Source organism: Eulemur rufifrons, chromosome 2 (assembly GCF_041146395.1).
Source record: "Eulemur rufifrons isolate Redbay chromosome 2, OSU_ERuf_1, whole genome shotgun sequence".
Lineage (NCBI taxonomy): Eukaryota > Metazoa > Chordata > Mammalia > Primates > Lemuridae > Eulemur > Eulemur rufifrons.
In genome coordinates this window covers 121,826,910-121,853,743 of record NC_090984.1, presented here as the reverse complement: position 1 = coordinate 121,853,743, position 26,834 = coordinate 121,826,910, and the positions used below count along the sequence as shown (strand labels likewise).

General features: G+C 43.7%; 1 protein-coding gene across 2 annotated transcripts in view; it reads right to left on the bottom strand.

Annotated features, from left to right (window-relative positions):
* The window catches only part of YY1 (YY1 transcription factor), a 35,945-nt gene extending 10,343 nt beyond the window's left edge, over nt 1-25,602 (bottom strand). For both annotated transcript variants that reach the window (XR_011235704.1, XM_069489715.1), the window contains exons 1-2: nt 24,795-25,602; nt 7,477-7,639 (exon numbers count right to left, since the gene is read on the bottom strand). Coding sequence is in view for 1 of the 2 variants with exons in the window: in XM_069489715.1 (XP_069345816.1) it covers nt 7,477-7,639; nt 24,795-25,473 (842 nt within the window). In the remaining variant the exon portion in view is untranslated. The remainder of the gene's footprint in view (nt 1-7,476; nt 7,640-24,794) is intronic.
* Nucleotides 25,603-26,834: the final 1,232 nt, after the last annotated feature.

Below are 26,834 nucleotides of genomic sequence, written 5' to 3'. Positions count from 1 at the left end.
GAGCTCAGGAGTTTGAGGTTGCTGTGAGCTAGGCTGACGCCACGGCACTCACTCTAGCCTGGGCAACAGAGAGACTCTGTCTCAAAAAAAAAAAAAAAAAAAAAAAAAGACTGTACTTGACAATTTCTGCTTTAAATTCTACGAGAACATTTTTTAGTCTGGTATCCTCCCTCACCTTAACCCTGTGAATCCTCGTTCTTTCTTTCATATAGATGGATCACGGATTGAACATCCCTACTCCAAAAATGCAAAATCTAAAATGCTCCAAAATCTGAAACTATTTGAGCACTGGCATGACACCACAAGTGGAAAATTCCACATCTGACTTCATGTGACAGGTCGCAGTCAAAAGACAGTCAAAACTTTTGTTTCACACACAAAATTCTATGAATCTCATGTTTAGACTTAGGTCTAAACATGGTATCTCATTATGTATATGCAAAATTCCCAAATCCAAAATACAGCTGGTCCCAAGCATTTCAGATAAGGGATACTCAATCTCTATTACCACATTAAGTGAATATTTTCTAAGTGCCTTTTTTGTGTAACAGGGCTCTGATTAGCTTTTGTTATCCTAAATACCAGTAAATCCTTTTTCTTCTTCTTTTTTTTTAAAGCTCTTTTGGACTTGACTAGAGTTTTGGTCTAAGTTCACAAAACCAGGTAGGACAAAAGTTTGGTGCCACTGCGCCACCTGGAGTCGTTAGACCAGCTTGAAAAACAAGAGTGATTCATATGAAAGGTTTCTATTCCACTCAAATATTAATTTTAAAATGTACATTAAGAACTAAGTTTCGGCCGGGCGCGGTGGCTCACGCCTGTAATCCTAGCACTCTGGGAGGCCGAGGTGGGCGGATCGTTTGAGCTCAGGAGTTCGAGACCAGCCTGAGCAAGAGCAAGACCCCATCTCTACTAAAAATAGAAAGAAATTATATGGACAGCTAAAAATATATATAGAAAAAATTAGCCGGGCATGGTGGTGCATGCCTGTAGTCCCAGCTACTCGGGAGGCTGAGACAGGAGGATCGCTTGAGCCCAGGAGTTTGAGGTTGCTGTGAGCTAGGCTGACGCCACGGCACTCACTCTAGCCTGGGCAACAGAGTGAGACTCTGTCTCAAAAAAAAAAAAAAAAAAAAAAAAAAAGAACTAAGTTTCAAACTTTCAGATTAAGAAATTTTATTCTTTGATGATTCCACTGAAACATTCTATGTGCTTCCACAGTGGAGATGGCTATGTGATTGTTTGTCCAAATTCATAAAACGGTACATACCTAAATGAGGTGAATTTTACTGAATGTAAAATTATATCTTAATAAACCTGAATTAAGGAGGATTCTTCCCCCACCATACATTTTCTTAGATTTATTCCCAGGAACTCAATTTTTTAAAAGATATTTATCACGGAAAATTTCAAATATGCACAAAAGTAGAGAATAGTCTCATATACCATTTATCCAACTCTTAATTTTGTTATTGTAAGTGGTATTTTTTTCTTAAAATGGCATATTCAAAATGTGTGGTAGTCTTTAGAAATATCATCCTCCTTTCACAACTGTGTGGCAAATGTGGCTATATATATTGGTACATTTTACATTTTAATTGAATGCAAACAATGAAAAGGTCGTTTTTCAAAAAGTTCACTTAGGCTGAAAGCGTTTTATTTTGTGAGTAAAGACCAAAATCATACACCGCTACTATGAGTATCTTCTCAACCCTCCCAAACTATTCAGGGGTAACTAAGATTTGAATTTCCCATTCACTGTGATACTTTACAAAGCTCTTTTTGAACCCAGAGACAATGATGACAACAGCATAGACATTATGAACAAGACAGTATGGGATGTATGACTTGGAGCTGACTTCTACTAGCTGCATGACCTTGAGCAAACTACTTAACTTCTCAGCCTTGGTTTCTTACTCTGTAAAAAGGTATGCTACTTACTTTAGAGCTGCAAGGATTCAAAGCACTTGGGAAATGACAGCTATCATTACCACTGGCTACCTGTTAAATGGGCCTCACTAAAAAAGAGTGTTTTTTTAGGGCTTGGTGTAGGAATAGGGTTAGGCTATTAGGGTGAGAGTTAATGGTTAGGTTTATAGTTAGGGTAAGGGTGAAGGTGAGGGCTAGCATTAGGATTTAAGAGGTTAGGGTGTTAGGGTTAAGGCTGGGGCTAAAATTGAGTTCATTCTTTAAAAATATCATGCCAGTTGCGCTTAACACCCCAGATGGTTCTGGTGCTCCAAACCACCCTGTTGCCTAAAGGACTGAGGGACTGGAGAGAGTGGCACTAGTAAAGAAGCAGCCCTCAATGTATTACATGTGTAAGGAGGAGCCAGGTCCCCAACCACAGAAGTTTTCTATTCAAATAAAGGTGAGCAATATGCTCTCTATGCTGGATTTATAATATCTTATTCTGGCATATATGGGAGGAACACTGTGTAGATTAGAGCCCAGAACCCAAATTTGCAGGAACTTTCAGTCACAATTTTAGCAGAGCATTGTGTAAACCAAAAGTTTCAACTAACTGAAACCTCCAAATGTCCCAGGAGTACAGATAAAACATTTTTGGAGTGGTGATTCTTTAAAGAAAACAAGCCTCTTCCTTACAAAATAAGCTTAAGTTGAATTCCAGACCAGAACCACCAATTTTGACCTGTGCCGGTAGAGCAGAAGTTCCTATGCAATACAGCTACCATTTGCAAGCATGATTCACCTCTCTTCTTTATGCAAAGATGTTGCCTTAGCCAAATGAAACTAAGTTTGTTTAATCAACTATCTCTTAAATAGACAGCATACATTCATGGGATGATACTGAAGAGTTTTAAGGTATTTTCATCTCTAATCCTGTGAAAGATTCAGGGTGGATAGTTGACAACAACAACAAAACTAATTTGGGACGGGCCCAACCACTATTTATTTTAATCTTTCTAGACCAAAGGTTTTTCAAAGGTCTAACTTTAGTTAATGAAATAGGCACAAAGGGTGTCAATTTAACTGGGAAATAGAACTTCTCAAGTCCCACTCGCTGACCACTTTTTGAAGTATTTACCGAACAGACTTATCTGGAAAAAACAAAGTAACCCATAGTGCCACCTCCCCAATGGCATGACTTTCAAATGAAAGTCATTACTTCTTATACTTTGTCCACAATGTACCTGTAACTGATTTACTAAGCAGTCTAGGCTGAATGTGGCAGGAGCCTAAAATATTCTTTGGTCAGTTTCAAGTCCAGTTCAGCACGCCATCACTCCAGTACATGGAGAAGAGGGAAAAATAGCTAACACTCTATTCCCTAAGCCCACAGCTCAGGGCCTCCAATGCCACTCTGGGAGTCAGGGATGCAGGGGATGAGGAATAGAAGCCATCAGAGCAAGTTTTGTGGACCTTAAATCAGTGAAGAAGATGTGGTCTGGTCCCCAACAGTTTGAAACTCTTGGTGCCTCTTCATCTTCAGTCTTCAGAGTCCCAGTAACCAATTCTGAGGCCTCCAGAAAATCCTATTCAACTGTCACACATTCTCAAAATGTGAAGACCTAACAAAACAGGGCAACCTAGATCAAATATTTCTTGCTACCACCACCTCCAATTAAAGAGATTTGTTTAGATTAACAGGATCTTCAAGAGATACTACGTAGAATGAGGATGAGAATGAGCCCAACCCTTAATCCACCTCAGAGGGCCCAAACTCTGTATCTTTACTTTTTACACATTGTCAAGAGAGCAAGATTTCATTCTACTCCATACATAAACCCTTAACAGGCTGATTATAAAAGAAAATAAACACCATTTATATTCATATTGTGAGTAAATAAATACTGCTTACTGTAGGGTTAAACAGTGTGCTAGGATTACACTTCTTGTTCTACAAATCCAAAACAGTAGCTGCCAAGTCCCAAGGAGAGAATCTTCCTAAATTCAGGTCATGTGAGTCCTCTTCTCAGTATTGTCAAAATTATGCCCAATTTTTAGGCCATGGCTTTCTTAGTCCTAGCCCCTCAACCCTTTTCAGGAAAGTTCCTGATTACCTTTTCTTTTTCAGAAGACCATTTTCCACACTACCACATTTCTTACTCATTCTATCCACTACTGAATGACACTGACTGTTCTTGAAGAAATTCTTACAGCTGGCTGACTTACTATTCTAAATTGAATGTGTTTTCCAGCCTGCTGCACAGCTGTCCTCTTGGTTGTTTTTTACCAGAAGTCTTCCTTCTGATGTCCATCTTCATTTTGCTGTAGTATACCCTCAATCAACCTCTCAGAAAGGGTGCAACATAAAATGAATCCATAGGTCTCTAAAATTGTCATTTTCGTGCCCTTGTATTTGACTGACAGTTTTGCTGGATCAAGAATTCTATGTTCCAGCCTGAGCAAGAGCAAGACCCCGTCTCTACTAAAAATAGAAAGAAATTACATGGACAGCTAAAAATATATATAGAAAAATTAGCTGGGCATGGTGGCGCATGCCTGTAGTCCCAGCTACTCGGGAGGCTGAGGCAGGAGGATCGCTTAAGCCCAGGAGTTTGAGGTTGCTCTGAGCTAGGCTGATGCCACAGCACTCTAGTCCAGGCAACAGAGTGAGACTCTGTCTCAAAAAAAAAAAAAAAAAAAGAATTCTATGTTTACAACAACTTTTCCTCTCAATGTTTTATTGTCTCCTAATTACCTGTTGCTGTTGAAGAAAATTCTCATTCAGGTCTATCACTCTTTCATAGTTGGTCTGTCTCACTGGAAGCTTTCAGGTTCTGACATGTGCTCCTGGATTTTCTGTTCAGAGGATTGGGGACAAGCTCTCGTATCAGCTGCTCCAATTCTCCAGGGAGTGTGAACAATGCCAAGGGTCACTAACACCTAATTCTACTGCTCACTACCCCGAGTTTCCCTTTCTCTTCCAAACTTTGCTCTAGGCCGGGCGCGGTGGCTCACGCCTGTAATCCTAGCACTCTGGGAGGCCGAGGCGGGTGGATCGCTCGAGGTCAGGAGTTCGAGACCAGCCTGAGCAAGAGTGAGACCCCGTCTCTACTAAAAATAGAAAGAAATTATATGGACAACTAAAATATATATAGAAAAAAAATTAGCCGGGCACGGTGGCACATGTCTGTAGTCCCAGCCACTCGGGAGGCTGAGGCAGGAGGATCGCTTAAGCCCAGGAGTTTGAGGTTGCTGTGAGCTAGACTGACGCCACGGCACTCACTCTAGCCCGGGCAACAGAGTGAGACTCTGTCTCAAAAAAAAAACAAAAAAAACCCCACAAACTTTGCTCTAGTCCTTTCTCTGCCCCTCCACATATATAATAATATATATATTCACAATATATAATCTAAAGAGATTTTATTCCTCCCTCTCCTGTACCTTCTGGAAACTTCTTCACCAGCTGCTGTGATGCTGTACTTCCCTAAGTCTCCTCCTACTTGTCTCAATGATGCCTCTACTCTGTCACTGGTTCCTCTCACCCTACAAATACAAGGGTTTCCCCAAGATTTTATGCTGGGGTCTTTTCCTTCCAAAATCTCTCCCCTCAAAGAGATTACTTAACATTTTCATGCCTTTAGCCACTCCTTCCTTATCAGATGACTCTAGCCCTAACTTACTTTCTAAAAACACCTCAAGTCCAACATGGACGATTTATTAGCATCTCTAACCAAACACTGCCTGCTCTGAACCCTAAACCAGAGCTTTCTCCCAATTTTCCCTGTCACCTAAGGAGTGAAGCTTTTGTCAGTTTTGATTCTTCCTTTTTTGTCCCCCGACACCCCTCCAGACGTAGTCAATCCATTTCTAAATCTTTTCCATTGTCTCCTGCAATTTCTATCACATTTATTCTTTTACTAACTGACTACCACAATTCCAGCTCAGGCTTTCATTAGTTCTTGTTCAACTGACCTCTCCCACTTCCTGGTTGTACCTGCACCAATCCACCCTGGAGAGAGAGACAGCTGCAAAGTAATTCTCTCAAATTAAAGCCCCCTTCTCTACTGCTCAAAAACCTTTAGCAGCTGCCCACTGCATACTAAAAAGTCCACATGGGTTGGTCCCAGGATTCATGGACCTTAATGATCTGGTTCCAAATTACCTAATCATTTCCCTGCAAACACCCTAATTCCCAGGAAACCCCTCCATCCCTACCTATCAAAACTCTATGTTCTTCAGGCCCAACTTAAATGCCACCCCTCCATAAAGCTTTCCTTGATTCCTTTGTTCCATCTCCAAATCCTGAGTAGATAAGGAATAGCTGGCTGGTTTTAAGAATGTATGACAGCATTGAACACTGGCACAGTACTTGGCTCAATCTGTTCAAAAACCCTAACACCTCACTGCTGACTATGTACCCTACAGATTCAATTTTTATTTGTATTTTTCTGGGGAAGAAGGGCAGTTAATATTTGATTCACATAATTGTATCTGAAATGTGAATGGCAATAAAAGGTGGAATATGTCATCAAGAAGAGGACAGAGGCTTAACTTTGTTAAGCCCCTATGAATTAGAAATAAATCAATGCATATAGTCTCTAAAGCTGTAGTTTCACTGGAGAGAAGGAGAGAAGGAGAGAAGGATAAGAACCCTCTTCATCAAATCACAGTGGGATTCTTATGCCCACTGCACAAGTGGGGAAACAGGCTCCCGGTGGCAGCGGTTGCCCACCTTGTTTTCAGGAGGGCCAAGAGGGGCCTGGCAGGGAGGAAAGAAATGCCAGGGATTCCAGCTCTTTCCCTCCACCAGCAACCTCTCAAGAGAAAGAAAAATGGTGTCCTACTCTGTTCTTAGAATGTGCAAGATCACAAATATTTCTTTCTTCCTGTTCCTGCCCTTGCCTAAATTTCCTGGGCCAGTCTAGGTTCCATTCAATCCCAGGAATGGAAAGGCATTAGGTCTTTTGTTCCAGAGTTTATTAGTTCATTTCATTGCAAAACAAACAAACATCCAGTGGGTTCTGGTCTTCTTGACTGCTCACCTTGGACAGGCACAGGGGTCCCAGCCATAAATACCTGCCCTTTTCTTATAATGCCAGATTAATTTAACAAAATGCTAGAGGCTGAGCTGATGACATACCAAAATATGAACCGATGAAATCCTTTCCAGGGGTCAGCTGGGCAAATCTAGTACAGACCCAGGTCTCCTACAGCTTAGTTTAGTACCACACATCCAAGTTTAAAATGTACACAAAGAGGCCATGAGGTAGTGTAAGGATATCCATTTCAAAACAAATTATGTGAAATTTTATTTACTCATAAGCAATGCCAATTATGGAATTAAAGACTATTTGCCTCATCTTATTGTCTATAATGATCTAAAATGCTACCACTAACATTAATAGCATAGTTACTACTAAAAATAAAACTGACTGCTTTTGTTTTCACAAGTTTCTCTAGAGAAAGAATACAAACCACTATTGTGACTTAGGCACAAAACAGCACAGCTGGCAAGATTCAAGCACTTTCTATAATTAAAAGAAAGGAAAAGTTCTTATAACTTACCTAGCAAATTCTGCCAGTTGTTTGGGATCTGAGAGGTCAATGCCAGGTATTCCTCCAGGAGGAAGTTTCTTTCCTGTCATATACTCTGAATAATCAGGAGGCGAGTTCTCTCCAATGATCTGTTCTTCGACCACTGTCTCATGGTCAATATCTTTTTTTTCATCTAAAACACATCATGAGATTATCTTAGCTGAATAAATACATTTTAAAATTATAAAAACTGCTTTCACTACCAGGTTCTTAAATGGGTAATTAATAGCCACCTCGTCAATTTCTTAACCACCTACTCTTTGTCCTCAATCTCTTGAAATCCTGTTTCTGCTCAAAGGTCACCAAAATCTTCAATGCCAAATCCAATGGACCTTTATTTATACTAGCATTCTTCCCTAGCCTCTTGGGAGCAGTTCACTGTTAGTGTCACTGCAGCTCTCTGATTCTATCCCACTTCTCTGAGTGGCTTATTTTCAGCTTCTTGGCTTCTCCTCCTACTTGTCAGAGTTCTGCTTTTTATCCACCACATGCATTTCCTGGTAATTACCAACGCAGCAATGCTGATTCAAATCTGATTTCATAGCCTTTGCCTCTTAACCTCTTGTCTACTTCCCGCAGCCTCCTCCTCTCGTTTCCCCTCACTCTTTGGCCGACCTGTACTAGTCATTATCAAGTCCCTCACTGGTGTCATGGGCCACCCACCCTAACCTCATGGCCTTTACTCACACAATTTCCACTAACTATAACTTGTAATCATAGCTGTGATTTTCATCAGCCTCTCCCACTAGACTGTAAGCTCCACAAGGACAGACAGGTTGGTCAGTCTTAATTTCAAGTATTCCAAGAGCCTTGTTCAAAGTCTGCATGTTGCTGGCCCTCAATAAGTGTTCAAAGAATGTAGGGCATCTCTACTTGTATGTCTTACCACCATCTTAAATCCAACAGTTTGGGGAAAAAAAAAGCCGCATTGACCCTATACAATTAATCTCCTATATCGCAGACATCAAACCCTATTGATCAAGTGAGTAAGTTTTCTTTGTCCCACTGCCATCAACTTAGTTCTTACTATCTCAAAACTAAATGACTTTAGTAGTTCTTAGTTGTTTTTGACAATTCTGTTCTCTATTCTAGTAGTGATGCTGGAAAGGATAAACTGGTACAGAAAATATAGCCGAGATACTTTCACCCCTGGCGCAAGCCCTTCAACTGTGCTATAAATTACTCCAGTTTGGCTTTCTTTGGGTTCTAGGCTATCTGGTCCTATTTTCACAAATCTGATCTTACCTTCTATTTCTCTTTTGCATATGCCCTCTGTATTCCAACCAGCCAGTTTTTCCTCACAGGTTAATCCGCAAGTGCCTGACAGGAGGTATTCATTAAGTTTCCCTGCTTTGCTATCAATCAGCCCCCACCCCCCACCCCACCCCGAAATTCTGTAAGGGTTTGTTGACTCTATCACTCCAGGTGCAGATTCCTACCGTTTTTTTTGAACTCCTACGTTATTTCCTGATAAGACTGACAGACTCTAAAACTCTCCATTTTGAGTTTTTGTTGGCCTTGCCTCCTAAGCTAGAGTGGAAGTGCCCAAAGGCCAAAGACAGTAGTAGTCTTCTACTACCTTTGATACCTAAAGCAGAAAATAGGCACTCCAAAATTTTCAGTGCTAACTGAAATTTTCTGCTTCTTGATCAAATTGTCTGTTTCACCAAGAGCAATAACATATGATCTTCCAGAAGTGAAAACTGGCCTGTTCAACTCTTACCTCGAATTACCTTTCTACCAGTGTTCAAAAGCAAGACCAAAGACCAAACCAAACCCCTACAATTAATGTCACTACCCAAAGCTACATATACCTGTTTAGCACACAGCTTTGACATCAGAGCAAAGCTAGAGTATGAGAGTAAGATAAAGATAGAATGTAGATTCATTTGATTCAAGCAGCGTTATCAAATTCGATCACTCTCAGCAACAAGAAAACACAGAAAAAACAACAATTTAAAACTTTAAATGCCTCCCTATTTCCACTACTCTTCATTCTAAAAAACACTAGATAAGCCATTACAAGGAACCATATTTATTCCTTCATTTTACAGAGGAGAAAGTTGAGGCAGAGGGAGTTTAACACATTGACTGCCATGTGAGTTATATTTAACTCAGGCTAGTTTTAAGCCTGGGGCCTCTTGAAGCAAAACCCTGCAGTTGGTCCATGAAAGTTTTACTTGTTGATGTTCTCATTGTTACAATTAATGTTGACAATTTAGGCCAGGCGGTGGCTCACGCCTGTAATCCTAGCACTCTGGGAGGCCGAGGTGGGCGGATCCTTTGAGCTCAGGAGTTCGAGACCAGCCTGAGCAAGAGCAATACCCCATCTCTACTAAAAAATAGAAAGAAATTATATGGACAGCTAAAAATATATATAGAAAAAATTAGCCGGGCATGGTGGTGCATGCCTGTAGTCCCAGCTACTCGGGAGGCTGAGGCAGGAGGATCGCTTGAGCCCAGGAGTTTGAGGTTGCTGTGAGCTAGGCTGACGCCATGGCACTCACTCTAGCCTGGGAAACAGAGTGAGACTCTGTCTCAAAAAACAAACAAACAAACAAAAAAAAGTTGACAATTTAATTCTGAAAACATGGATAGCGCTGCATATAACTCACACACAGAAAACAATAAAAAAGAACAAATTAGAAAGGATTGTTTTGTTTTATAAAAGACTGTGGACCCAGGGAAAAAATTTTTTTCTGGTGTGGCAGTCAATGTGTTAAGTATCCTGCTCAGGGTTAACTAGCTAGTAAGTGTCAGATGTGAACCTGAAGTCTAATTCTAACTGTTAAGCTTAACTGTATGCTTAACAGCTAAGCTCGGCTGCCTCTTGTTTGGAATCCCAAAGAACACTGGAGGTAACACACTCAAGGTTATCCATTTACAGACAAGGAATATCTATCCATGGATGGATGAAGGGGGCCTTAGGAAAAAAGAGCTGGATATTAAAGAAAAGGGCAGGAAATGCAGTTACTAATCATAAGTTACAAAGCCACGACTCTGCACTGTATCTGAATTTTGTTTCATTCTCTTTCTCAGGGCTGCCTGTCCTCTATTGATGCCCCTTCACCTGCCAATCTTGCTGGCCTAGGCACAACTACTACCGCATCAAAACTTTCAAGTGGTACAGAAATACGCTGGTGGGCAAGGAAGCTATTTTTCTTCACTGATGTTCTATATTTCAGATGTAAGAATGATAGCAAGGTTGAGAATCACTGCTACTCTGAACAAGCTACTGATGAGGTGTCTTAGTCTATATGAGCTGCTACAACAAAAATAACACAGACTGGGTGGGTTAAACAACAAACATTTATTTCTGTTTGGAGGTTAAAGTTCAAGATCAGGATGCCAGCATGGTTTCCTTCTTGGTAAGGACCTACTCCCTAGTTTGCAGACAGCCATCTTCAACGCTGCATTCTCACATAGCAGAGAGAGGGCTAGAGAGCTCTTTGAGTTCAATTTTATGAGAGTATTAATCCTATTCAGTAGGGCTCCACCGCCAGACCTATTTACCTCTCAAAGTCCCTACACCCCTAATACCATCAGCTTGGGGGTTAGGATTTCAACATACGAATGGCGGTGGCGGGGGTGGGTGGGGACGACAAACATTCAGTCCACTGCAAGAGGGTACGTCTCATGTGCTGACAAAGAAAGGAGGTCAAACTCATGGCATAAAGGAATCATTTATTCCAAATTCAGCCTACCATCTTTTTTGTTTCTTTCATTTTTTTTTTTTTTTTTTTTGGTAAATAAAGTTTTACCGGAAACAGTCATGCTCATTTGTTTATGGCTGCTTTCCTGCTACAAGGGCACATGGAATTGATTAGAGACTGCATCAGTTTACAGAGACTAAATTATTCCTTGTATTAGTAGTTCAAAACATACTGAGGGGGCCTCCTATGCCTGGCACTGTTCTGGGCACTGGGAATAACAGCCAGATATAAGACAAAGTCTCTGCCCTTGTGGAACTTTTGAGTGAGAGAAGTCAAATGAGGAAATTCTTGAGGCTCAGTTCTTAGTACTAACATTCATGAATATTAAAAACCCAGAGGACCATCACAAAGATGATTAAGAATTAGAACAGAAACACACACACAAAATGTAAGAAATAAGCTTAAAGTAGAGGCTGACAAGATTTTATAACCTACATCAGGGGTTGGCTATAGCCAGTGGGCCAAATTCAACCTGCCATCTTTTTCTGTTTCTTTCATTTTCCATGCCTTCCTATTTTTTTTTTAAAAAAAAGTGTGGTAAAATATATGTTAACATAATATTTATCATCTTAACCATTGTATGATGCTGTGGCATTAAATACATTCACAATGTGTGTAACCATCTCCATGATCTATACCCAAAACTTTTTTCTTCATCCCCAACAAAACCTCTGTGCCCATTAAACAATAACTCTCCCTACCTGCCCAGCCCTTGCTAACCTGTCTGTAGTCTACTTTCTGTCACTACGAATTTCCCTATTCTAGGTACCTCATATAAGTAGAATCACACAATATTTGCTTTCTATGTCTGGCTTATTTCACTAAGCATAAATGTTTTCAAGGTCCCTCTATTACAGCACATTTCAAAATTTCAGCCCTTTTCATGGCTGAATAATATTCCTATCTACACATACCACATTTGTTTACCCATTCATTTGCTGATGGACACTTGGATTGTTTCCTCCTTTTAGGTATTGTGAATGACACTGATATAAACCTTGAGGGGCAAATATGCTGGCTATTTTTGTAAATAAAGTTTTACAGGAAACATGGTCATGCTCATTTGTTTATGACATTTCCTGCTACAAGGGCACATGGAGTTGATTAGTTACAGAGACCACATTACCCATAAAATCTAAAATGTTACTACTTGGCCTTTTATAGAAAAAGTTTGCTGATCTTTGATCTGTATGATGGGATTTTATGAAGAGAAAATAGGATTATTTGTCTAAAAGCTTGGGGGAAAAAGGAAAACAGGATTAAACCACACTGGAAATTTTTCTATTTGAAACAAGAAATGATTTCTGACAATGAAATTACCTAATGATGAGATTTATTACCAAGTAAGACATTTGTCAGCAGGTCTTTAAAGCAGGCTAGATTAAAACTATTTGGGGGCCAGGTGCGATGGCTCACTCCTATAATTCTAACACTCTGGGAGGCCAAGGTAGGATTGCTTGAGGCCAGGAATTCAAGATCAGCCTGAATAAGACCCAGCTCTACAAAAAATAGAAAAATTAGCCGGGCGTGGTGGCGAACACCTGTAGTCCCAGCTACTCAGGAGGTTGAGGCAGGAGAATTGCTTGAGCCCAGGAGTTTGAGGTTGTAGTAAGCTGTGATAATGCCACAGCACTCTAACCAGGGCAAGAGAGTGAGATGCTGTCTCAAAACAAAAACAAAAAACAAAAACTTCATTTGGGAAAAGGAATGAACACGGCTAGGTAATGAACCAGATGAATGAGGGAGGAATAAGGATGGCAAGTATGCCATCTAAGTTTCTTGTTTGCGTTTCTTGGAGGATGGTGGTGTCATTTGCTGAGATGGAGGAACATGGGGTAGAGAGATGATGTGCAGAAGATCTAGAGTTTCTCTTTGGTTTGAGATATCTGTGCAACATCTAATGGACAGAGCTCAAAGAGGCAACTCCATATGCAAGTGTGGGAGATAAAAAGAAATCTAGGTTGGACTCACTGGCATATAGACTGCATTCAAAGCCACAGAAATATGTAAGATTGTCTATTGAAAAAGAATCCAGACAGGAGAGGGCTGGTCACTTTCAATATTGAGAAAATGAGGAAGACTTTGCAAAGGATACTGCAAAGACAGGTCTAGAGGTAGAGAGACAACCAGTTCTGTCTAATGAGACAGGGCCACAGCAAATGCAAGTGGCTTACTGTGAAACCAGTCTGTCCCAAGCACAGAAAAAAAAAAAAAGGAGCTGCATGGTCTGTACATCATAATTTTAAAACCGTAATAAAACTGATTTAAAAATCAGTTTGCTTTTGATTATTACCATACACCTGCACTTCTAAACAATGTCAATGGTACAGTATTCTTGCCTAAAAAAAACTTTTGTTGGTCTAAGTTTCAAATAATTGCTGCAGTTAGTGTACGTTTTTTTTTTTTTTTTTTTTTTTTTGAGACAGAGTCTCACTCTGTTGCCCCGGCTTGAGTGCCGTGGCGTCAGCCTAGCTCACAGCAACCTCAAACTCCTGGGCTCAAGCGATCCTTCTGCCTCAGCCTCCCCAGAGTGCTAGGATTACAGGCGTGAGCCACCACGCCTGGCCCTGTATTGTTCTCTTAAGATACATTTAAGGCCAGGTGTGGTGGCTCACGCCTGTAATCCTAGCATTCTTGGGAGGCAGAGGCAGGGGGATTGCTCCAGGTCAGGAGTTTGAGACCAACCTGAGCAAGAGCGAGACCCTGTCTCTACTAAAAAAAAGAAAGAAAGAAAGAAAGAAATTAGCTGGACAACTAAAAATATATAGAAAATTTAGCCAGGCATGGTGGCACATGCCTGTAGTCCCAGCTACTTGGGAGGCTGAGGCAGAAGGCCTGCTAAGCCTAGCAGCAAATTGAGGTTTTTGTGAGCAGGCTGACACCACGGCTCTCTAGTCCAGGCAACAGAGCGAGACTCTGTCTCCCAAAAGAAAGAAAGAAAAAAAAAAAAAGATATATTTAAGCCTCATATTATCACATTTAGGATTTATTCCTTAATAAACAGTATATTTCTACATGGAAGTTAATTTGGAGAAGTTCACAGAAATTATAGAGTCATGAACCACTCACAACAGAATGTAAAGAAATAAACATTTATGTAGGGAAAAAAACATCAAACTGCAAAGATGACTACTACAAAAATGACAAAATAGAGTAGCTTCTATTACCAGAATAAATCAAAAGGACAATGTTTGACTGTCTGCCTCATCTTTACCAAAAACAGGACACATATTAAAGCAATAGATCCAACAATGTCAATGTTTTGCTATCATTTGGCCATTTTATCTGATTTTTGCAAAAGAAAATCTTCAGACAATTTTTACCAAATAGAAATTTCTGTAAAGAATGAATAATTTTGGCCGGGCGCGGTGGCTCACGCCTGTAATCCTAGCACTCTGGGAGGCCGAGGTGGGCGGATCGTTTGAGCTCAGGAGTTCGAGACCAGCCTGAGCAAGAGCGAGACCCCACCTCTACTAAAAAAAAATAGAAAGAAATTATATGGACAGCTAAAAATATATATATAGAAAAAATTAGCCGGGCATGGTGGCGCATGCCTGTAGTCCCAGCTACTCGGGAGGCTGAGACAGGAGGATCCCTTGAGCTCAGGAGTTTGAGGTTGCTGTGAGCTAGGCTGACGCCACGGCACTCACTCTAGCCTGGGCAACAGAGTGAGACTCTGTCTCAAAAAAAAAAAAAAAAAAAAAAAGAATGAATAATTTTTATTTATTACATTACAGACCATCTATACATAAGTTTCTCTCTTTGGTCAAAAAATAACTTGGTGAAAAGTACTAATCCATCTCTCCTTTTGTGCCATTAAAAAATTTTTTTACAGGCATAATAGGTATACAAAGTTCAATAAAGAAGATTTTTACTGTCTGCACTGCTTTTTATATTCCTTTCATGTCATAATTGCTACTGAAAAAGATCTGCTGTATAGAGGAGGGTGTTAACTGATCCACTCTGAATGTCAAGCATTCTGTGAATGCTACTGATCAACAGGGTCATAGTGAATACACATCTAGGTAAAGCATGTTCAGGAAGCAAAGTACCTAAATAAGCTTTAAAAATTGTTGTATATATACTCCTTGCTGGAGTTTCCCTTGAAGACAGGACTTAATTACCCCCTCATTGTTTCAAGGGACAGATTTAATTAAGCCCTTTTAGAAGTTTCATCACTGACAGGCAAGTGGTGGCTCACACTCCCAATCTCAGCACTTTGGGAGGCCAAGGCAGGAAGATTGCTTGAGCCCAAGGGTCCAAGACCAGCCTGGGCAACATAGCAAGACCATGTCTCTATAAACACAATTGGGCAAGGCAAATTAAAGCCAAATCTCAGAATTTCCATTTGGAAATAGCTGAGAATACAAGTCACCGATTCAAAGGGGTAGGGTGGCAGGGGGAGAATTGTCATGCTGGGAACGTCTAGCCAAAACTGTCGATTAGGTGATTCCAGTGCTTACCAACACCATGGCTAAATGCAAATAACTTAGGACAACCAGACCAAAGCTAAATAGCCTAAGATGGAAAGTATGGAGAAACAAATCTAGCCAATACCACCCATAAATGAGGCAGTACAACTAACTCATTCACACTAAAACAGTCTCTATTTTTGCATATGGTACTATTCAAAAGGTAAAAAAAAGGGTGAGTGGCTAGGATATGTGTGTGTGTGTGTGTGTGTGTGTGTGTATAAAGTAAGTCCTTGGCCCATTCTTATCTTCTAGCTGTTCAGTTTCCTTCTATGTAACCAAAGAATAATCACTCCCAGTCTAGCGTGAGTGGCAAAGCAAGAGACTCAAAACAATCTACAATCAAAAAGATATAACTAAGGAACTAAATGGAAAGGCTAGGAGCACTACAGGTCCAGTGAGGTAAAAAAATGGAGTCTCATCTGCCTTGCACACTCCATCCAAACTGGTTTTCTCACAGCATTTTTCGGTGCCTTATAAAAGGTACTTAATAAATACATAACTTTCCCCTCTAGCCCTCCTCTCATGACCTATCTAAGCTCAGTGCATTCTCCAAAAACCAGACCAAGATCTTGTTCCTTTGAGAGGCCTTTCATTCCCCTCCAGCCTCCACTCTCAACCTTGCCTGGTTTCCTCATTTATTAACAATAAGAATACCACCTATAAGGCCAAAACAAGATAACACGTTTAATGCCAACCACTATGTCTAGAGTGTGCAAATAACCTTTACTGTAACTTCCCCTCCCTCCTAGGTTTAAGGGGAACAGCGGGACTTATGCCCTGCATATATAACAGGGACTTGCCAAGTACCTGCAGACTGAAGTACACAGGGGATGATAGCATATGTATTAGTTTCCTGTTGCCACTGTACAGTGGTGGCTTAAAACACTAATTTATTATTCCCTTAGAGTTCAGGAGGCCAGAACCAGTTCCACAGAGCTAAAAAGTCATTGTGTGAGTGCCTTCTGGAGGCTCTAGGGAAGAACCTGGTCCTTTGGTTTTCGCACTTCTGCAGGCTCCAGCATTCCCGCAGCTCATGAACTTTTCTTCACATCACTCCAACCTCTTGCTTCTATCCTCACCTCTCCTACTTCCACTTCTGTAGTTAATCTCCCTCTGCCTTCCTCTTGTGATTACTTTTGGGGGTCATCTGGATAATCCAGGATACTCTCCCTATCTCAATCACACCTGCAAATAAGGTAACATCTACAGGTTCTAGGAGTTTGGATCTGGGTATCTTTAGAGCCATCATCCAACTCACCAGTGTGTTAATCATATAAGTTAATTATGATTTGTAAGGCAAACCTCGCTCACACAAAATGGCCACGCTCAAATTATTATTTTATTTCATTGATCCTAATAGATTTTTCTTCCTCCATTTTAGATCCCTAAAATTGGGACCTGAGTGATTTGGTGAAATAAGGTATTCTCCATCGGGCTTAATGATTCTACAGAATGTTGAACTTCTACACCAAGCATGTAAAGAACATTAAAAAATTATGAATCTTCAATTAGATTACATTTCAGGTTTTACATTTTTTAGACTGTATCTTTGGCAGCTCTCTAAGACTAAGACAACAGTGTGAAACCTGGAACTACAGCCTAGAAAAATGCCATGTTGCTGTGTAGGACCACTCAGTGGTCCCCTTTGTATACAAAGGAGTTCATTTTCAAATTCAGTCCTAAGAAAAGCTTAATGTCCTTAGAAGTTTTTCCCATCTAAGTATCAGATAAAGGTAATATAATTTCCTTTTTATCTTGATTGCCCAGAAGCTCATTAAGGCTGACCCTAAACCTTCCCTCTTCTCTCATCCCGACATTCTGTTTTCATCAATTTATATATTTACCTATTTATGTATGCATGTGTGTTTTGGCTACATTTTGTTTCTCCATACCTTCCATCTCAGGCCATTAACTTTGGTCTGGCCATTCCAGGTTACTTTTGGCAAAAACGACATTATCTATTCACCACTGCCATCACCCAAATCTTCATTGAAATGGGGGAGAGCTAAATATTTGGGATTCACTGCTAAGCAACAGGCAAAAAAAATCAGACATAGGCTGTTTCATGCTGGCAACTGTCACATTTCTTACTCCAAACAAAATCTTTAAGGTGAAGAAATTGAGCCTTAGAAATGCCACGTATCTAAAGAAGCAGAGGTAAGGGGCAGAACTGAGATTTAAATCTAGGACTGACTCTAAAGCCCAAGCAGCTTCTAAAACAGAACCTGTCTCCACTTCCTCCCCATCCCTAACACTTCTTTTCTACCTGTAAAGCAATAAACTAGAATAGTATTTTGGTCTATAAGCCACGATTCTGCCTTATAGCATAAACTCCATCCACTCGTTCACTGAATTATTTATCAAGAATTCCATTTTATTAGAAGTTCAACCCTCTCCTAGAGGAAACAGGGCCAAACTCCAACAGAACAGCTTCCTCTGTATGAGGAGGAGAATTTACATAAAAGAGTCCCTCACAGGTAACCATTCATGTAGTTTTATATTTAACCATATATGAAACCATTGCATAAAACTAACGTAACTGAATGGTTAAGAATGTTACTTAAGCTGAGCGCGGTGGCACATGCCTATAGTCCTAACTACTCAGGAGGCCGAGGGGGGAGGATCACTTGAGGCCAGGAGTTTGAGACTGTAGTACTCTATGATGGAGCCTCTAGTAGCCACCACACTCTAGCCTGGGCAGTATCACCAGACCCTGTTTTTTTGGGGGGGGGGGTTGGCGGGGGAAGAGTTTTACTCAAGAGAGTTCTTAATATCTCATTTGCCAAACTGGATAGAGGACAGATGCAGTGGTTCATGCCTATAATCCCAGCACTTAGGGAGGTCAAGGTGGCAGGAATGCTTTGAGGATAGGTTTAAGACCAGCCTGGGCAACACAGAAACCCCATCTCTACAAAGAATTTTTTAAAAAATTGGATAAAAAATTGTCTTCTACTGTCACATAGCAATCTGTAAAAGAACAGAATTTCTTCACTATAAAGACTGAATATGACTTTAAGGATCCTGCAGCCAGGCACGGTGGCTCACGCCTGTAATCCTAGCACTCTGGGAGGCCAAGGCGGGAGGATTGCTAGAGGTCAGGAGTTCGAGATCAGCCTGAGCAAGAGCGAGATCCCATCTCTACTAAAAATAGAAAAAAATTATATGGACAACTAAAAATATATATGGAAAAAACTAGCTGGGCATGGTGGCGCATGCCTGTAGTCTCAGCTACTTGGGAGGCTGAGACAGGAGGATTGCTTGAGCCCAGGAGTTTGAGGTTGCTGTGAGCTAGGCTGACGCCACGGCACTCTTGCCCAGGGGACAGAGCGAGACTTTGTCTCCAAAAAAAAAAAAAAGGATCCTGCTACTCCAACAACTAATTTTACAAAGATCCCAAGGTCAGAAGTTAAGACATGCCAAGATCAATGCCCCCTAGAGAGGAAATATGATGCTGTTATTAGTATGATTCCCAAAACCCACCAGGCATTCTGTTATTGATAATTAATTATGAAATTAACTGGAATGGGACCTACTAACACAAGATACTCAGAACTAGGAAATGATCCCCCTTATGTACTGTAATTAAAGTCCACCAAACATACGAAAGTACAAACCTATCCAACAGTCAACTAACTTCCACGATCTCTCTATGACTTCCTAATATTCTGCTAACAGTAATGAAATTGTTATCTTTGACATCCAAATCATGATTCAGATGAAAAATTTTTTAAAAAACAAGGTTTAAGTGTTTTTCCTGTATTACCATAGACTACAACTCATTGGTAAACAGAGTCTTGAAATAAAATTTTCACTTTTGCTTACTCTTCCTATTGAAGTAATAAGAACATAGAGAATAAATGGTCACCTGAACAGATCAAAAGTTAAACAAAAGAATACAGATATTAAGAAATGTTCACCGAAATAAATGTTTTTGCTAATAATCTGTTAGGCCCTAAGTTTCCCAGCCTTAAAACAGACTGACCTTGTTAAGCAAACTTCAAAAACAAAGAAAACAAATAGAAATGTGTTTTGTAAATATCCACGTGGGAGTCTGGCATGGGTGCTTTAAAAGAATTTACCCTCATCGAAAAGCCTAAAATAAAATGCTAGCTGGTAGGTAGGACAGGAGCCCTGACCTTTTCCTGATATGGATTTTTCTTTTCCCACTAGAGGGAGTCGCTGCTGGTAGTGGGAGGGGGAAAAGGAAAGGTCAACAACCTGGAGAGCCTGACAGCAGGAGAGAGGCTTTATCAGTAAGCTAACGCTTCCAGAGCTCCCAGATAAGGAGTCCGGATCCATAGTGACTTAGAACGCCCTATGTAGGTCATGAGGTTGAACTGATTACTTTGGAGGGCTTTTTCCATGTAAATTTATATTTATGGCATCTCTACTTGGTGATAAACAGCACAGTAGAAGGAAACGAAAACCCCACAGAGGAATGGCAAATGGTAACAACTAGTGATTTTCAGTAAACCTAAATTTTCAGAACACATAAAACTGAGAAAAACTTAATACATTCTGACTTTCAGTTTACTGATTTAATAGCATTGGATTTCTGGTCTTAAATGTTTTGTTTAATCCAGCTCAGAGCACTTGTATATTCAGTCTAACAGAAGATAGTTATTATTACTTTTGCCCCTCCCTCAGCAATTTATTTGCCCCACTCTCAGGAGGTCACAGCTCAGGTGAGGTCTGACTACACTCCATCTCAACAAGGTCCAAACAGGGGTTCTGCCTCAGGCATGAGGTTGTCTGGGCTACCAGCACTTGCTGGCAGGCGACAGGATGGGCTGTGGTCAGACCTCACCTGAAGCCCCAGCTGTCCCTGTATGCCATCCTCATAAGCTATGGGGAAGACAGTATGCACACAGCTGGCCCCCACCTCACAAAATATATTTGTAGAAATGGAAACAAGGTGGGGGCAGCTGCAGACACGCTGGCTTGACCTGCTGCATCCAGGTTTCCAGGCATCCACGTAGTTCATGTAGACTCGTGCGCTATTATGCACACCTACTCCTAATTAATTGCTTGAAGTAATTAAAATATCAACAGCCTTAGAGAAGGCCACAATTTCTAAACACCTGAAACCTCAGGATTTTAAAGCCACCTAGGTTTCTCTCAAAACCAAATATTTTAAATGCTCAGCTTTTATCGCTAGCTTCCCTATTCAACCCAGTGGCTTAGTTAAGTGGTTTAGTTTATAATTAGCTCTACAAAACACAAAATTACTCCTATATAATAGCTATGAATATCTAGGAAAATATATATAGTACTGTGCTCAAAATCTGTCAACATTGAAATGTTCGTTAATTATATGTAAGGGAAAAACCCAAAGTAAACACTGACTTAAAGCAACTGATTAAGAATGTTCAAAACACAGTTGAAGCTCAGCGTGGTATACACACATATATAAAGAAATAAGGTCCTGCCAGTTTATTTATACAAGTGAATATCATTCACTCATAAGAATGAAGTACATGCTACTACATGGATAAAACTTTAAAATATGCTAACCCAGACACAAAAGGCCATATATTGTATGATTCTATTTGTATAATATGTCCAAATAGGCAAATTCATAGACAGAGAAAGTAAATTAGTGGTCGCCAGGGGCCAGGAGGAGGGGTAATGTGCAGTGATTGCTAACAGGTACTAAGTTTCTTTTTGGGGTGATAAAAATGTTCTGGAATTAAAGTAGTGATTGTTGCACAACCTGATGAATACAGAAGAACTACTGCACTATGTGTATGAAAACAAATTTTTTTTAAAAAGAAAGAGAGGAAAAAAAAAAAACCAGATCTCTAAGGACCCTGGGAACCTCTAAGGCCTGAAACTACTCTACCATAAATCTGATTCCTTTTTTGCTGTTCCATTCAAAAGATCCCCATCACAGAGTGCTATTACTCTGTGGGAGATTTAAGGAAGATGGCATACAAGCAAAAGAAACCCAGAAAATTCAAATATTTGGTTTCCACAAAAATGCTGATGCCCACTAAACTGTTTAAAAAAAAAAAAAAAAAAGCATGAGGTGCTAACATATAACTAGAGCCTCAAGAATGCCCTGTACCTATGGATCATTTTTTTTTTTTTTTTTTTTTTTTTGAGACAGAGTCTCACTTTGTTGTCTGGGCTAGAGTGAGTGCCATGGCGTCAGCCTAGCTCACAGCAACCTCAAACTCCTGGGGGCTCAAGCAATCCTACTGCCTCAGCCTCCCGAGTAGCTGGGACTACAGGCATGCACCACCATGCCCTGCTAATTTTTTTTCTATATATATTTTAGTTGTCCATATAATTTCTTTCTATTTTTAGTAGAAGTGGGGTCTCGCTCTTGCTCAGGCTGGTCTCGAACTCCTGACCTCAAGCGATCCACCCGCCTTGGCCTCCCAGAGTGCTAGGATTACAGGCGTGAGCCACCGCGCCCAGCCCCTATGGATTATTTTTAAAAGGACTTCAGGTAAGTAAGTTTGGAGCTTATGCAACACTGTTACTTCACAGCTCACTCCATCTATTCTAGTGAAACTACAGTGTAGTTAACTCTCCTGCCTAGGATCAAATGAGAGCAAGTACCCAAAAGCAGTCAACACTGCCCACCATAGTGAACAGGTACATACAAATTTAGCTTAACCACTAGCCTGCTTTTTCACCTCTTCACTTGTGATTGATTATACTGATTATACCCTGTCATTTCAGTCAGAATTTGAACTTGGGACATGCATGGTTGAGCACGAACTCTTTAGCTTCTCTTTGGTAATATTAATAATTCCAAACCACAACAACAAGGAAGGGGGATAGTTTACCGCAAAACATGTCTGAGGAAACAGGCCACCCTATGTTATTGCCATCAAATATTTACAACCACCTTTATGTGAGGACTCTGAAACACAACAGACGACCAACACATTAAAGAAATGGACATTAAAACAACCCTTGCACAGAAGTAATGACCTTTAAATGCTGACTTAAGTGTGTATTAACTCCCATTAGTCAAGCCCCTCAGACTTTCTCCCACAATTGGCTTACTTGATCACACCACTTCATCAAGCAAAGCCATAACCCAACATACACCAAGTCTCTGGGTCTGGAAAAGTGGGTTAGCAATTTGGTAAGATAAAATGCAGAACATGTAAAATATGCTGGCTATCTAAACTACTTTAAAATCAGTATGACTACACTGTGAGAAAACATAAATTCAATTTTATGCAGTTACTGTATCGTTATCTAATTTCAAACATTATCCTGAATTCTGTAAATTCACCAATAGCTAATATCCCTTACCTTCCTCCATTGCTATAAAGGGAAAACCATGGCTTTTATTTCCAACATGAACCGTGTGTAATCACTCTGAGCCACCAAACCATATGAAAGATGTCTTTTGATACCCACTAAGCACTGAAGTAGTCATGTTTCGTTTAAACATACAGCTCCTGCTAAACTCAAACTACAAGGCACTCTGAATCAAGTGCCTGTTAACCACTTTCTACTAGATTTGGCAACACCTTGATCCCTTTGCTCAGGACTTTCTGAATCACAGACCCATCCAGCTTTAGTTATCTCATCTTTGAGCTTTCACTAGACAAAACCAAACCAGCTTTTCAGTCCAGCCTTTTCATCTTCTATTTCATTCATTCCTCTGAATTTTAACAATCTTAATACTCAAAGGTCACCATATTTTGAGCCTCCATCCAATTCTGAGAGTTTACGAAATAGCTTTAAAATAATCATGGGGGAACAGCTCTATCATTTAAATTTAGTCAACACAGGTGTTAGATTAACTATGTCAGGATTATTCTCAGTCTATTTAGCGTCCCACCAATTTAGCTCAGTAGCATATGAATATAGTAATAAGATACCGACATGAAAAAACCAGTAAATACTGACACACCAGATACTGACGTGAGAATAATAGCCTTTCCATAGTTCTAAAGCAAAAAGCAAACATTTTACACATGTAGATAAGATTCATTTTGCCCTAGATGGTTTTTCTGGCCTTCTTTAAAAGCAGTATTAAAATACTAAAATAAAAACCAAAACAAAACCGCTTTCTAGAATTCTTTTCACGGGGAAAATGACATAGATTTCCGTAAAATAAAAAGCATACCGAGGCTTAAAATTAAACTACCCGATTTTATTAACTCAGTGGCAAGCGTCCACAGTAGTGTAAACTAACCCAACCTATTTACAAACAGCCAAATACCAAAAAAAAAAAAAAAAAAAAAAAAAAAAGAAAGAAAATAAAAGAAAAACGCTTTCCAAAAACGTAAAGTAATAAGAATGATCGACTAAGATTCATGGGCCCTTTCCCCTAGGTACTGCTGGGGGTTGAAAGAGCGAGGAATTCGCTGGCAAGGCCGGTGACAGGCTCCAACTGCCGCTCAGAGCCTGCACACGCGAGCCCTACGTGCAACACCAAGTCCCGCCCCGCAGCAGACGACGACTCGGGGGGAGCGGGACTGCCGGGGCAGGGTCCAGCCGGGTCCTAGGTGGGTGGGGAGCAAAGGGCCGGGAGGCGCCCCCGCCCCCCTTCTGGAAGGTGCCTCCCGAGGACAGTTGGGAGTCCAGGGAAGTTGGGGGCGGGGCGGAAAGCGCGCGCCAGCGGCGCCCCCCAGAGGACGGTGGGGGAAAGGCAGCGCCGGGCGGTGGCGTGCGTCCCGGAGGCCGAGGTCCCGAGCCCGTGCGGGCCGCGGCCCACTCCAACGTCCGCCTGCGTCCCGCCCGGGCCCCTGGCGCGCGGCGGCCACCGCAACGGGCCGGCGGGAGAGTCCGTTGGTTCCGGCGCAGCGGGGCGGCAGCGCCGGCCCCTCCCCCGCCGCGCCTGCCCGTCCCCGCCCCGCGCGGCGCTTCCCCCTCTCGGAGAAACTACGCCATTGCGGCCTAGCCGGGCGGCGCCGCCCCTCCCCCGCGCGGGCCGGCCGCCATCTTCCCGGCCCGCCGCCGCCGCCGCCCGCCGCGCCCCCGCCGCCGCCGCCGCACGGCCCGCCATCTTTTGGGGCCGCCATACTTGCCCTGGCGAAGAAGATGGCGGCGCCCATCACACACATAAAACATGGCTTCCCTTCAAAACAAAAACATCCCGGGGCCGGGGCGCGCGGCCGGCGCTCACCTGAAGACCACATGGTGACCGAGAACTCGCCCTCCAGGGTCTTGATCTGCACCTGCTTCTGCTCCCACTTCTTGTTGCCCGGGTCGGCGCCGCCGCCGCCCGCCGCGCCGGCCCCGCCGCTGAGGTAACTCTTCTTGCCGCTCTTCTTGCCGCCGCCCTTCTTGACGCGGCCGCCGCCCGACGACGACGAGCCGCCGCCGCCGCTCTTGCCGGCCGCAGCCACGGTGACCAGCGTCTGCTCGATGTAGTCGTCGTCGCCGCCGGCCGGCGCGGGCACCGGGATGAGGATCTGGTCCTCGAAGCCGTCCTCGGCGCGCAGCCCGTCCGAGTCGTCGCCGCCCACCACCTCCTCGCGCGTCTGCACCAGGATCACCTCCTGGTGGTGGTGCACCTGGGTCGGGTCGTCGGTGACGAGCGGCTGCAGCGCGATCATGGGCGGGTGGTGGTGGTGGTGATGGTGGTGGTGGTGGTGGCCGGCGTGCCCGTGGCCGCCCCCGCCGCCGTGGTCGCCGCCACCGCCGTCCTCGTCGTCGTCCTCCTCCTCTTCCTCCTCGCCCACCACCGTGGTCTCGATGGTCTCCACCGGGATGGTCTCCACCTCGATCTCGTGCAGCTCCACGATCTCGGCCGGCATCTCCGAGCCGTCCGTGGCGATGTAGAGGGTGTCGCCCGAGGCCATGGCTGAGGGCTCCGCCGCCACGGCCGCGGCGGCCTCGGCTCCTCGGCTGCGGGCGGGCGGGCGAGGAGGCGGCCGGCCGTGGGGAAGGAAGGCACAGGGAGGAAGGCGGCGAGCGGGCGGGGGGAAAGGGGGCGGGCGGCGGGGGAGAAGGGGCGGGCGCGGCGGGCGCGGCGGCGGGGCTTCCCCGCCTCCCTCGCCTCGGTGCGCCCCGCGCTAGCTCGGCCGCTGCTCGTCCCGGCTCCCCGCCTCCCCTCGCCTCGCCTCAGCCGCCCGCCCTGGCCGCGCCTCCTCCCGCCCTCCGGGCCGGCGCTCCGCTTCCCCCTTCCTCCTGCGCCTCCGCCTCCTTCCACACAAATACCAACTCCTCAACCCGAGCCCAGATCTCGCCGCCGCCGCCGCCGCCACACTCCTCTCGGGCTCTGCCTCGCGAGACTTCCGCGCTGGCCTCGGCCAGCCCCACCTCTCTCCCACTCGCTCGCTCGCCTTCTCGCTCCTCCCTCTCGGCCAATCGATCTGCTCCGCTCGCCGCCGCGGCCCCGCCCACTCACCCGGGCTCCTCCCGGATTGGGGCCGGTGGGACAGGGGGTGGGGCGGCACTCACGCGCGCAGGTTGGCCTGCGGCGCGTGACGTCAGCACGCCGCCGCCGCCGCCTCCAGCTGATCCGTGTCGCGCGGCTCCCTCCCTCCGCGGTGCAACAGCCACAAAATCCGTCGCCTCAGGCCCGGGCCGGACTCGGGAGCGGGGCGTCGCCGTCGCAGCCGCCGCCTCCAGAGCCGGTGAGCGGTCCGCGCAGACCCGGGCGCCACGGGGACGGGAGACTGAGCAGAAGGGAGGGAGGGGCTTGCCGAGCGCCGGGCTGAAGTCGGTTGGTGGCCCGGGGGCCGTGCGGGGAGCGGCCGGCGTGCGCGGGGCGGCCCCGTCGCCTCAATAAAGTCTGCTTTGACGAGAAACGCCTGTGCTTCCTTTTTCGCGTCGGGCGGCGTTTGCTCTAGGCGCCTGGCTTCGGGCGGGCGATGGCCGCGGGGTGAGCGTGGAGGGCCAGGCGAACAAAGACAGCAGGCGGCCAGCCGAGGACCCTGTATCCCGGCGCCGGCGTCCCGCATCTCGCCGCGAGCGCCCGGCGTGGTCCCGGGACCGAGTGCAGGTGGGCGGTGCGCGGGGTGGGGCGGCTGCGGCTCGGCGGAAGCGCCGCGCGGAGCCCGGGTCCACCGTTAGGAGGATGTCCGTTATTCTTTTGTGACCCGCGGAAACCTGAGACGGAGCCGTTGAGTGCCTGTTTCCCCCGTAGATCTTTAGAGCTGCAGGGTCCTGGCGCCTCTTGTCTTGTGGCTTTGCTGTTTATGGCTTTCTAAAATTTCCT